We start from the raw sequence: 13554 nt of genomic DNA on the forward strand, positions 1-13554 counted from the left end.
TAAAGCTGTGAGACCACCTGCGGGTGGCTACGAGGAGAGGAAAGTGCCAAGGTTTGAGCCTGGGGACCTCCAATCTTCAGAGATCCAGAGGAGGCGACTGAGATGGAACGGGTGGGAAGGAAGGAAAGGACAGTGGAGAATCTGGGAAACCCAGCATTGTCCCTCTTTCTCATAGTCCCCACCAGTCCGTCAGTAAGCACGGCTTCGTCCTGAATCTAGCCTCGCTCACCCGCTCTGTGGCTGCCCCTCACCGGGGCACCATTCTTGCCCTGTTCCCCACATCCCTGAGAACTGGGAATCCGATTGCATCTCTTCCCCGCTCAGAGCCCTGCCGAGGCTTCCCATCAGGTGCTCACTCCACCCCTTCCCCTGGGGCCCAGCCTGCCTCCTGGTCCCACCTGCTTGCTCTGTCCCAGCCCGCTGTCCCCCTCAGCAATCTTGGTCCCACCTGGGCATCCCACACTTGCTGTTCCTTCCCTGTGACGTGCTCTTGCCAAAGACATTTGTGTGGCTTGCTCCCACATGTCCTTCAGGTTTCGGGTCACTCATCATCTCCTCCGCAAGGCCTCCTTGTTACTGTGTGTAAGACAGCTCCCGCCCTCCGGGCCCCTATCCTATGCCCTTTATCTTTAGGGCACCAGCAATTAGGGTCTGTGATTGTTCCCTTTAAGTGTGTCTCTCCCAGCTAGGTTGTAAGCTCCATGAGGCCAGGCATGGTCAGTGAGTCCTTTTCCAGATGCCCCACAGCACCCGCAGCTGAAGTCAATAGTCTGCCAACCTATGTTGAGGGAATAGTTGAGGAATGGGTGAATGTTGATAAGAAGCAGTGAAAAAAAGCATTCCCAAGGAGAGGGGCTGATCCCAAGGAGAGGGGCTGATCAACTGTGCCAGTGTGGCCAGGAGTTGAGCGGAGGGAAGACTGGACCCTGACCATTGGGTTTAGCCATGCGAAGCGGTTGGCAACTTTGATGATGATGTATGCGAAGATTGGAGATAAAAGTCGTATTGGAGTGGGTTAGAGAGATTGGAGGTGAAGAGACAGTATGGCGCGTGCAGACAGCTCTGGGTAGGGGTTAGTTCTGGAAGGAGATGGGGACTCAAAGGAAAGTTTTTAAAGATGAGGGAGAGATAATGGCTAATCTAATTAAATTCTAATTTGATTAGCTAATTCAAGTAGTGAATTCTGATTAAATGCATCCAATCAAAGAGGGAGATATAAGCTAATTTAATCAAATTCTGGCACGGCCCGCAGAGCAGGTGGCATGAACCCCGTGTTATGCATCAGGAAACCATAGGAGATAGCTCTGGGCCGCACAGCTGGTGCTGGGTAGAGCTGGGCTGGGACCCACCTTCTAAATGGAAGCCTGGTGCGCTTTCTTCCAGCACATCAAATATGAAATCCGGACGTATAAACCAGACAATCCATAAAAGAGAAAATACCAGGAGGAAACAAATATTGAAAAGTATTCAGTCTCACTCATCATCAAAGACATGCAAATCACAAATCAAGTCATCTTTTTCTGAATTAATAACCCAAATGATGGTACCCGGGGGTGCTTAGGTGCAGTAAAACCAGCACTTGTCAAATGCACTGTTCGCCTGGTAAACTGACACATTCAGGCCATTTGGAAGCAAGCTGATGATATGTAGTAGCTGGTTCTGTAAATCTACCTTTGAGAATTTAGGCAAAGGAAGTAACGTTCTATACGTCAAGATATGCATTGCAGAGGTATTTATAAAGGTGAATATTTGGAAGAAGTAAGAGAATCCATAATAGAGACCTTGCTAAGTAAACGGTGGTGCTTATATGTGATGGGACATTATGGACATGCTAACAGCACTCTTTATGATGGCTGAAAATGGCACTGAAACTGATGATAGGGTCACGGTTAAGGAAAGAATGCAAGACCCAAAGTTTATACTGACAATCATTGCAGCTATTTGTAAGGACAATTTTAATATTAACTCCAGCAACACATGTTTTTATTCCCTGTCCTGGAGTAGGAGAAAGCCTATATTCCCAGGCTGAATGTTCTACACATTTACCACTGTATATGCACACAGGGACAGTGTAACCTATCTATACCACCGTAGTTCCGGTCCTAACTTTCTGAATTCTTTTTAAAGACCTTCTCTAACAAGCTATGAGAATTTGGCTTCCTACTTTTTTTTTTACAACCGCAGTGTTTGGGGTGATAATTTTGGATTGATACTTCTTCCTTTTTCTGGGTTTTGTTGGCTTTTTGAAAAATTGTCTTTCCAACTTATAGTTGGTGAGTGGCTTGGTAGCAAAGTAAGATTTTTTTTTTTTTAAAAAGAAGACAGAAAAATTGAACTGCAGCTTGAGAACATATTCTTTTTTCCTACTTTGTCATTGAAAATTGAGGAATCACTTTTAACTGTTTTAGATGTGTGTGGGCAAAGAGTGAGCAAGGACTGTGTTTCTGGATTGTCAAAGAGGATGCTTAATCTTAAAAATAAAAATAAATTTACAAGTCATCTTAAAAAAAACTTTCATATGGAAAAAAAAGACAGAGAAATACACGTAAATAGCGTGGCTCTGTTAGGACGGTGGTTAGATTGTGGCGGATTTTATGACCTCCCCTCGTGCTCCAGCCGTCTGTGATACGATTTCACAGTAATAACTTAGGTGGGTACTTTCACATCACTGCACCCGCGCGTCCCCGGATGCGTCCCCGGCTGCTGGCATTTGTGGCAGGCCCTCCGCCCGCGTTGTGTTGCAGCCGCGGACCAGGTGCCCTTGATGGAGGACCTGGAGCAGATCTTCCTGCGCTCTTGGCGCGAGTCGCACCTGACCGAGATCCGGCAGTACCAGCAGGCGCCGCCGCAGCCCTTCCCGCCCGCGCCCAGCGCCGCAGCACCCGTGACCTCCGCGCAGCTGCCCTGGCTGGCCAGCCTGGCCGCCAGCTCCTGCAACGACAGCGTGCACGTCATCGAGTGTGCCTACTCCCTGGCCGAGGGCCTCTCCGAGATGTTCCGGCTGTTGGTCGAGGGCAAGCTCGCCAAGACCAACTACGTGGTCATCATCTGCGCCTGCCGCAGCGCGGCCATCGACTCCTGCATCGCCGTCACCGGTGAGCGCTGGGACGCGCGGCTGCGGGGAAGCCCCCTGAACGGCGTTCCCGGTCCCCCCCCGTTGGTGGTTCTCTCCCTTTCTGTCTAGGGTGGCCCGGGTTTGCAGCAGCAGTGAGCCCCTGCGGTTTGTGCTCAGTAACTGGCTTCAGAAGGCAGCCTTGGCTAATGACATAGTTACAATCTCATCCCTGCTGTGAGTGGCTGGTGAGGTTAGCCCTGGGGTCAGCTTGGGAGTGTGGAAAGACCCTGATGAAAACCTGGCTCCACCACGTGGGTGGTCACTCACACCAGGAACTCCGGCACCGTATCTTCAACGATCTATTGGAGATAAAAAATAATGACCTTGTTGTGTTGTCTGTGTTCAGGAGCCAATTAATTTAATTTTTTGAGACAAGGTCTCACTCTGTTGCCCAGGCTGGAGTGCAGTGGCCTGATCTTGGCTCATTATAACCTCTACCTCCTGGGTTCAAGAGATTCTCCCACCTCAGCCTCCCAAGTAGCTGGGACCACACCCAGCTAATTTGTATTTTTTGGGGTTTCATCACGTTGCCCAGGCTGGTCTCGAACTCCTGAGCTCAAGTGATCCACGTGCCTAGGCCTCCCAAAGTGCCGGGATTACAGGTGTGAGCCACTGTGCCCGGCCAATTGATTTAATTTTAAAAACACCCGTTGAGGCCCCACATGTGCAGCCACTGTTCTAGGGGCTGGGGGCCCACAGTGAGCAGAGCAGTCTCTACCTGCCTGGAGTGCTCTTTTAGGTAGGGGAGGCAGACACCAAACATGTGAGCTTTCTTGGCCTGCTTAAATCTTCACAAGTGTTGTGCATTTTTGGCCGGAATTTTTTGGACCTTGTAAAATTTACTTTAAAAGTGCAGAATTTAATGCACTCTTTTTTTGAGACAGGGTCTTGCTCTGTCACCTGGGCTGAAGTGCAGTGGCGAGATGTTGGCTCATTGCAGTGTCAAGCTCCTGGGCTCAAGTGATTCTGTTGCCTCAGCCTCCATCCAGAGTAGCTGGAACTACTACAGGTGTGCACCACCACACCAGCTCAGTTTTGTACTTTTGTAGAGACAGGGTTTTGCCATGTTGCCCAGGCTGGTCTCAAACTCCTGGGCTAAAGCAATCCACCCGCCTCAGTCTCCCAAAGTGCTGGGATTACAGGCATGAGCCACTGTGCCTGGCGTTTAATGTCCTTTTTAAGTACAGAGTCTGAGTTGTCTTTTAGCATGTTTTTTCTTTTTCTTTTTTTTTTTTTTTGAGATGGAGTCTTTCTCTGTTGCCCGGGCTGGAATGCAGTGGTGCAGTCTCGGCTCACTGCTACCTCCGTCTCCCAAGTTCAAGTAATTCTTTTGCCTCAGCCTCCTGAGTAGCTGGGACCACAGGCGTGCACCACCACGCCCAGCTAATTTTTGTATTTTTAGTAGAGATGGGGTTTCACCATGTTGGCCAGGCTGGTCTCAAACTCCTGACCTCAGATGATCCACCCACCTCAGTGTCCCACAGTGCTGAGATTACAGGCAAGAGCCACCGTGCCCGACGAACGTTCTTTAATCTTAAACCCATTCTGTGTCTTTTGTTGTTGTTTGTTTGTTTTGAGACAGAGTCTCGCTCTGTTGCCCAGGCTGGAGTGTAGTGATGCGATGTCGGCTCACTGCAAGCTCCGCCTCCCGAGTTCACACCATTCTCCTGCCTCAGCCTCCTGAGTAGCTGGGACTACAAGGTGCCCGCCACCACTCCTGGCTAATTTTTTTGTATTTTTAGTAGAGATGGGGTTTCACCATGTTAGTCAGGATGGTCTCGATCTCCTGACCTTGTGATCTGCCCGCCTTGGCCTCCCAAAGTGCTGGGATTGCAGGCGTGAGCCACTGTGCTAGGCCTTTTTTTTTTTTTTTTTTTAAATGAATTCTTTACCTTGATGTGAGTAGGACATGCAGTGGTAGACCCTGAGCCTCTGCCATGTGTCAGGCACCATTGTCTTGTGTCACCTGACAGCAGGCCTGGGAGGTAGATCCAGCTGTTAGCCACAGATTCCAGATGGGAAATGTCAGTCTAGAAGGGTTAAGGGACTAGTCTAGGGCCACACAGCCAGTAAGCAGGGAAGATACAATGGGTACTGTGAAATCGTTTGCTTTCCAGGAAAATACCAAGCCCGGATTCTTTCCGAGAGCCTTCTCACCCCTGCGGAGTACCAGAAGGAAGTCAATTACGAGCTGGTTACGGGGAAGGTAGACTCGCTGGGGGCGTTCTTTAGCACCCTCTGTCCAGGTAGGCTTGTCGTGAGACAGGTGCACATGCGTATGTTAATAGGACAGTAATCAGTGCTGGGGGAGGTCATCTCTGCCCCACCCTGCCTGTGACCCGCTAAGGCTGGCCTCCACTGCAGAGTGCCCCTCATTCTGTGCACTTGCATTTCTGTCCCTTTCTTTTCTTGAGTGACAGCCGCAGGTTCTGGCTGGCCATCTCTTCCTGCTTGGGCTGTAGAGTTCTCCTGAGGGGTGGAGGGCACCTTGTAGGTTCTGTCTTTGTGGGGTACACAAGGCCCTTGTGCCTGTTCCTCTCCACCTTTCAAGCCTTGGTGGCCTCTTCCCTGTCTCCCATTTTGCTGGAGAGTTCCGCATCCCACATGCTCTGGGCTATGAGCATCCTTCTCCCTTGTTTGCCTAGCTACCCACCCCTCCAGACTCATCTCATGTCCTCCTAGAAAGCTTCTCAGACCCTTTGCTTTCCAAATGGGCTTGGGACCTTCCCCTTCATCCTTTCCCATGTTGTTCTTCCTTCTGCCCTGGCATCTGCTGTGTCTGTGTGGGGGGAGCTCACTCTGGCAGCTCATCCTGACTAGGCTGAGACCTCTTGACAGGACGGGCCGTGTCCTCTTTACCTTCATGACTCCAGGCCTCAGGACAGTACCTGACACTAACTGCTCTGTAGATGTTTGCTGAATTTCACTGACATCAAAAACCCATTTGTTTATTCTGTCTTGGGCAGAGGGTGACATTGACATTTTGCTGGACAAATTTCACCAGGAAAATCAAGGCCATATTTCTTCCTCACTCACTGCCTCTTCTGTCACTAAAGCAGCATCCCTGGATGTCAGTGGGACACCGGTGTGCACAAGTGAGTGGTGAAAAGGAATCTCCCAGGGTGGAGGGGGTACAAAGTAGTGTGAGGGGCAGGGTCAGTGGGCGCAGGTGTGCACAGTGAGAAGGGCCATGGCGCAGGTGTGCACAGTGAGGGGGCAGGGGCACAGGTGTGTACAGTGAGAGGTGGCAGGGGCGCAGGTGTGCACAGTGAGGAGGGGCAGGGACACAGGTATGCACAGTGAGGAGGGGCGGGGGCACAGGTGTGCACAGTGAGGGGGGCGAGGGCCAGGTGTGTACAGTGAGGGGGTGGGGGCACAGGTGTGCACAGTGAGGGGGCGGGGGCACAGGTGTTTACCATGAGGGGTGTAGGGGCACCAGTGTGTACAGTGAGGGGGGTGGGGCACTGGTGTGTACAGTAAGAGGGGGCGGGGGTGCAGGTGTATACAGCGAGAGTGGGTGGGAGCATAGGTGTGTACAGTGGGAGGGGGTGGGGGCACCGGTGTGTACAGGGGGGGGGGGGGGGGGGTACAGGTGTATACAGTGAGAGGGGGCAGGGTCGCCGGTGTGTACAGTGAGAAGGGGCGGGGGTGCAGGTGTGCACCGTGAGAGTGGGCAAGGGCACAGATATGCTCAGTGACATGGGGCAGTGGGCATAGCTGTGTGCAGTGAGAGGTGCCAGTGGGCACAGGTGTGCACCGTGAGAGAGGGCAGAGGGCTCATGTGTGCTCCGTGGGTGATGAGAGGGCACTGGCGAGGGCCTGGGTCTGGCCTGGGAGGCAGCATCCAAGGACTCAGACTGGAGGTAGCAATGTCGGAGGCACATCCACAAGACAAGACGTTTTTTAGTGTCACAGTAGACCTGATACCTAATTTAAAATTCAATCTTTAATTATGACAATCTCATTTAATCTTGAATTGCACATCCATCACTGTCTCTGAGGTGGTAGATTTTTCTATGCCAATTTCCTGCCTCTGAGTCTGCTGCTGATGTTTTTTATTCATACGGAGTTACTAATTGACTGTCCTGTTAGTTTTCTTTTCTGGAGAGTTTGCAGTCCTCTTCCAAAGTCCAGTCTCAGCGTCACCTCCCCTGGGATAGGCTCCTTGTCCCCTCTAAGCAGAAGAGACCACTGCCTCTGCTGTGCTCCCCAAGTGCTTGGTTCTTGTTTTTATTATTAAGTGAAGGATGGTGTATAAAATGATTGCTACCCCCACACCCACCACTGCTTAGCTGAGAGCAGGGACTTGATAAACGTGAGTTATTCCCCTTTCCCTCATCGCTTTGTGCATGGGGCCATCTCCCCTGGACGGGTCTCGCTGATTCTCTGGCCAAGGGCCTGGCAGTAGCCATGTGCCCTGGAGCTCACCTGGCATCCTGGGGCTCTGGTTCCAGGTTACCATCTGGAGCCACACAGCATCCGGCCCTTCCAGCTGGCGGTAGCGCAGAAGCTCCTCTCCCATGTGTGTTCCATTGCGGATTCCAGCACCCAAAATCTGGACCTGGGATCCTTTGAGAAGGTGGACTTTCTCATTTGCATTCCACCCTCAGAAGTGACCTACCAGCAGACTCTGTTCCACGTGTGGCATTCAGGTATGGGGCATTTTGGGGAGAAGTCATGTGTGGAGAAGCTGTGATCTGCCGAAATCCGTGTGTGGGTGTTGATACTGTTCTGTGCTATAGAGTGAATAGGGCAAGTATTGCTGCTCTTGTTTTATAGATTGTGAAACCGATGTTCAGAGACAGTGACTTGCCCAAGATTTTAGGATCTGTTGAAGGTAGAGCCAAAACTTGAACTTTCACCATGTCCCACTCAGGCTAGTGACCTAACCATGTGTTGCCATCTAGCGTCACTGATATCCTTGTACTTTCAAGGATATCATATTTAACCACAGAGTACACAGATGTCCAGTGTCTTCACTGAAAGGACTCACTCTTTAGTGGCGTAATGTATAGCACTGTGGCATTCAGACTGAGAGAGGGATTTTGCTGCTGGCGGGACCTTTCGGTTCCCTCTGTCTTACCACGCTTGGGATCAGCTGCTTCATGAAGCTGGTGCCCCTTGGGAGGGCTGCTGTACACACAGCCAAGGCTTGCCTGCACCCCAGCTCCTGTGCAGGACAGTTACGCAGCTGTAACCTGTGTGGGAGCTTTTTCCCTTCCTTTCCCCACTCTCGCATCTCTGAGTCTAGCTCAGGACCTCTGTATAGGAGTTGCTCATCAGGTGTCTGTTGAGTGAATGAAAACCAGTGAGCATGTTTGGAGTTACGGATGTATTTTCTTTGTGTTGCAGGGGTTTTGCTGGAGCTTGGTCTGGAGAAAGAGCACATGACGAAGCAGAGGGTGGAACAGTATGTTCTGAAGCTAGACGCGGAGGCACAGACAAAATTTAAGGCTTTTCTGCAAAACTCCTTCCAGAACCCGCATACACTTTTTGTCCTAATCCATGACCATGCGCACTGGGATCTTGTGAGGTTAGAGTGACTTGATATATGACAAGTTGACATTTTCCTTCTTTGAAATGATATATGTGGATGTTCCCGGGGGCTGAGGGTACAAATCCTGAAAAGAGGGATGATGTTTGGGCTTGGTGTTTGTAAGCAGATGCCATGGATGTTTCCCACAGTCTTGAGCTGGAAGTTATCTCAGGGATTATCTAGTGTGACCTCTGAAATTTACCATGGTGGTATTTAAGGGCTGGAGAAGGGCAGCATGTCTCCCAGAGTCACAGGGTGGGGTGGAGTGGGAGGGTGTTAGTGGCAGAGCCAAGACCCCGAATCACAGCCTGATGCCTGGTATGTTTCTTTCGTAGTCCACTCAGCAACAAGGAGCCATGCTGGTGTGGGGTGCAGAGGGTCCTAGCAGGAGTAGCTCAGCCTAGCCGTTCCCTGAAAGAGGCTCTGTGGGCTCCGGTACCGTGGGTCACCACTGACGCCTGCCCTTTTTTTTTTTTTTTTTTTTTTTGATACGGAGTCTCAATCTGTCGCCCAGGCTGGAGTGCAGTGGTGCGATCTCGGCTCACTGCAGGCTCAGCCTCCCGGGTTCACACCATTCTCCCACCTCAGCCTCCCGAATAGCTGGGACTACAGGCACCCATCACCACGCCCGGCTATTTTCATTTTTGTATTTTTTTTTTTTTTTGAGACGGAGTCTCACTCTGTCACCCAGGCTTGGAGTGCAGTGACACGATCTCTGCTCACTGCAAACTCTGCCTCCCAGGTTCACACCATTCTCCTGCCTCAGCCTCCTGAGTAGCTGGGACTACAGGCGCCCGCCACCAAGCCCGGCTAATTTTTTGTATTTTTAGTAGAGACAGGGTTTCACCGTGTTAGCCAGGATGTTCTCGATCTCCTGACCTCGTGATCCGCCCGCCTCAGCCTCCCAAAGTGCTGGGATTACAGGCGTGAGCCACCGCACCTGGCTGATGCCTGCCCTTCTTAAGGGGCGATTTTACTCACTCAGTTAAAATGAACATAAACCCAGATGAATTTCAGATGGGCCAAGCCAAGCGCCTGGCAGGATTTCTGGTGGTTTACCGGGATTGGTCATCTCCGTGAGACTGGCCTAGGGGTTGTACCTTCAGACATTTCCACTGATGTAGATGAGGAAGGAGGGGGCTCCTGGGCCGGGTCATGGAGAAAGGCTTTGATTGTCACAGATCCACAGATAGCTAGTTAGGCTGGTCAGGACATGAAGGACCTCGTAAAGGGTTTACAATCCAGAATCCATGTATGGGCTTGGGGGAAATTGGAACATTCCGAAATTATAGAAAGAGCTGTATTGTGAATATGCATTTTGGGAGTAGGTTTCTCAGAGTGGCCTCCTGCCATCCAAAGGGTTAAGCACTGATTTTTTTTTTTTTTTAATCCAGAGCTGGGCCTGTCTCCTAGACCCCTTGGCCAAAATGCTTCCCAATCCTTTCCTGCTGCCTTTTAAACTGACTATAGAATTTACTCTTTTATATCTTTTCTGGATCATTTCAAGGTCAGAAAGACTGTGTAAGGAGATAAGTACACAATCAGATGGGGCCAAAGAGGAACAAATGATTCATGGAACATTCCCGGGGACACATCACTGTCCGATTGGGGTAGAAGGAGTGTGTGTCTTGTAAGAAATCCTCTCTGACTACCGTCCCACCCCAGACACATTTTTCCTAAGTAACGAGTCTCAGGAGAGTCCCTGACAGCTACCTGAAGTCCAGCCTTTTTTTTTCTCTATTCCTAGTCATGGGCAGAGCCATAATCTTCAGTTGTTGGTAAAGTCGGGGGTTAGTTATAAATTTTTTCAACTGCTTCACCTTGCAAAATTAGAAAACAATATAGTAATTCCACTGATTGTGTCTTTTCCTCCCTCAGTAGCGCTGTTCATAACCTCTATTCTCAAAGTGACCCGTCGGTGGGATTGGTGGACCGATTGCTCAACTGCAGGGAGGTGAAGGAGGCCCCCAACATTGTGACACTTCACGTGACCTCCTTCCCGTACGCACTGCAGACACAGCACACCCTCATCAGCCCCTACAACGAGATCCACTGGCCTGCCTCCTGCAGTAATGTGAGTGCCATGGGGCTGCTGGGCCCTTGTGTAGCAATGACACATGGGTTTGCAGAAATTACATTTAGTAAAAGCCTTGACCAGTGTGGTTGAGGATAAGGGGTTCCAGCTCCTTGGATCTTTGGTTCAACCCAGAGTTAGGTGTAAACCCTTCTTGGTCTTTTTGGTAACCTTCCTGCAATGCGCCAGTTGGCTTCCTCATCTCGGAAGATGTAATGCAGTTTGTGGGACATTTTCTCTGGTGACTGCAGCTTTCTGAGTAGCATTCGGAATGTTTGTTCTATGGCATTGAATGGAGATATTGAAGGTAGAGCCCTTGGGCGCTGGGGGCTTTGGGCTCCATACAGAGCAACGCTCAACGTCTCCAGAAGCCCTAGGAAGGTTCCTGTTTTCCCTATCCTGCATCCTTAAGTGGTGAGATTCAGAATCTCCTTCCTCAGACTACACACATATCCTCAAAACTTGGTGAGTTTTTAGCTTATCACCTGACATTTTCCTTTTTTTTTTTTTTTTTTTTTTTTTGAGACGGAGTCTCGCTCTGTCGCCCAGGCTGGAGTGCAGTGGCGCAATCTCGGCTCACTGCAAGCTCCGCCTCCCGGGTTCACGCCATTCTCCTGCCTCAGCCTCTCCGAGTAGCTGGGACTACAGGCGCCCGCCACTACGCCCGGCTAATTTTTTTTTTTTGTATTTTTAGTAGAGACGGGGTTTCACCATGGTCTCGATCTGACCTCGTGATCCGCCCGCCTCGGCCTCCCATAGTGCTGGGATTACAAGCGTGAGCCACTGCGCCCAGCCATCACCTGACATTTTCTCATCAAAATAGAAGACTAAAACAATCCTGGTAATTTGAGAATTCTGGGTGGTTTGTAGTTAGTTACACAAGAATAAGTAAGCGTAAGAGATGAGACTTTTTTGGAGTGTCTCGCAATCCTCTGAGAAACTTTAAAAAATACCTGGCTTCCGTCCTGTGGACTGAGAATCCGTGGTGGGGGTAGCCATTGTTCGTAAGGCACTTCCCATGAGCCAGGGACGCCCTGCCCAAAGTGCTTCGTGCTATGAGCTCATGCAAGAGGCAGGTGCTAGGATGAGTTCTCATCTACAAATGGGGAACATGAGACAGAGAGAGTTGGGCCACTTGCCTCAGGCCAGGCAGCTAGAAAGTCGTGGAGCTGGGATATGACCCAGGCCACTGGCTCCATGGCTTGGCCCTTAACCACTGTGCTATTTAGGGGTAGAGTTTTCGTCCCTTTATATATTCAGCAAAGTCCTCCAACTTTGGAATTTTATGTCTCTGTGAGTAAAATTGGCTAGATAAATGTTTTCTTCATCTATTGATTTTTAGTAGCAACTGAATGCAAGACGGTTGATTTGCCTATTCCTAAAACCAGCTTAAGATTGTAGAAAGAAGCAAATTTAACAAAGAAATTGATAGGTTAAAATAAGATAGGCTGATTTTCTTCTTGGTAAAAACATTGGGACCAAATGAATGGAAAACTCCCGAGCAATGGGGACACACCATTTTTAAAGTATGGGAGGTACTTTGCTCTGCTTCTGCAGAGGGAAGAAGTTTATAAAATGCCATCCAAGCCACTGCACAGTAGGCACGATTTAGATGAAGTTGCCAACCCAGGTCAGCCACAGGCCTGACACATGAACCTCTGACCGTCCCTGCGAGTGCAATGTTGGAGTGACAGACGCTCTTCTTTGTTTTAGGGAGTGGACTTATATCATGAAAATAAGAAGTACTTCGGGCTGTCGGAGTTTATTGAATCCACCCTTTCAGGACACAGCCTCCCCTTGCTCAGATATGATAGCTCCTTTGAGGCCATGGTCACTGCATTAGGAAAAAGGTACTTGTTTCTCTTCTAAGTTACTAGAAGTGCTCAGTAGCTTAAAGGGCAAGTTGAGGTGTGTTTAGCCAGCCAGGGACTTCCAGGAAGGGAGATCCTTCCTTCCTGAGCAACTCAGTTTCTCCACTAAATGTACCCTGGTTTTTTCCTTCTCCTGTATTTGAATCCCTCTGGGTCAGTGATATCTTTGTCATGCTGTTGCTCTAGAAAATTTTAGAGATGACAACGAGCAGAAATATGCTGGAATGTGGAATGATGTTTTCGAGCCGATGGAGGGTAGGAAAATGGGAGGAAGATAACAAAGCTTTAAAAGAAACTGGAGTGATGATCACAGTCAGCTTTGTTTTTATTTCCAATGCGTATCATGTCTTGAATGTTTATTTTGTGCCGTTCACTCTTCCATGGACTTTACTTTCATTATCTGATTTGATCCTCACTGCCTGTCTGAGCCACTTGGCTGCTGTTATCCATACTTTGCAAATGAAGAGGCTGAGGCTTGGAGAGGCCCCATAGCTTGCTTAGGCTACGTGTCTAGCAAGTGACAGAACTGGGTGAGAACCCAGAGTCACTCTGACTGCACAGCCAGCCCTTTTAACCCTGTCGCAACGGACCTCATTTTATAGATGAAACCGAGGCTCAGACAGGCTAAGTGATTGCCAGGGACCACATGGTTTATTCGTGGTAAAGCCAGGCCAAGTTTTATAGACGATCTAATGCAAAGCAAAATGCCACTGAACAAAATACCACTGATTGTCAGTGTGAGTTGGTCTCTGCCCGCTTTTCTTATTGAACCTCATTCTTCTCATTTGCAGACCAAGGGATGAAGTTAGCCATATCCTTCTCAAGCTATGTTCCAAGGTGTACTGCTTTGGCTGGATACTAATAGCTGTTAAGCATAAAGGGGTTCCATGGTCAAACGTATCTGAGAAACATTTAAGGAAAGGACTTCTTTCCATGAGAGTTCTTGGAGCCTTCAGCA

General features: G+C 49.7%; 1 protein-coding gene across 2 annotated transcripts in view; it reads left to right on the forward strand.

Annotated features, from left to right (window-relative positions):
• GREB1 (growth regulating estrogen receptor binding 1) overlaps nt 1-13554 on the forward strand; it is an 86168-nt gene that overhangs the window by 33830 nt on the left and 38784 nt on the right. The window contains exons 10-16 of one of the 2 annotated variants that reach the window (XM_058426954.1): nt 2745-3095; nt 5233-5361; nt 6082-6210; nt 7570-7767; nt 8468-8648; nt 10530-10725; nt 12439-12575. In XM_058426954.1, coding sequence (XP_058282937.1) covers nt 2745-3095; nt 5233-5361; nt 6082-6210; nt 7570-7767; nt 8468-8648; nt 10530-10725; nt 12439-12575 — 1321 coding nt within the window. The remainder of the gene's footprint in view (nt 1-2744; nt 3096-5232; nt 5362-6081; nt 6211-7569; nt 7768-8467; nt 8649-10529; nt 10726-12438; nt 12576-13554) is intronic. The other variant, XM_032172227.2, reaches the window with a different exon arrangement.

This window comes from Hylobates moloch, unplaced genomic scaffold (assembly GCF_009828535.3).
Source record: "Hylobates moloch isolate HMO894 unplaced genomic scaffold, HMol_V3 SCAFFOLD_13, whole genome shotgun sequence".
NCBI classification, from domain to species: domain Eukaryota; kingdom Metazoa; phylum Chordata; class Mammalia; order Primates; family Hylobatidae; genus Hylobates; species Hylobates moloch.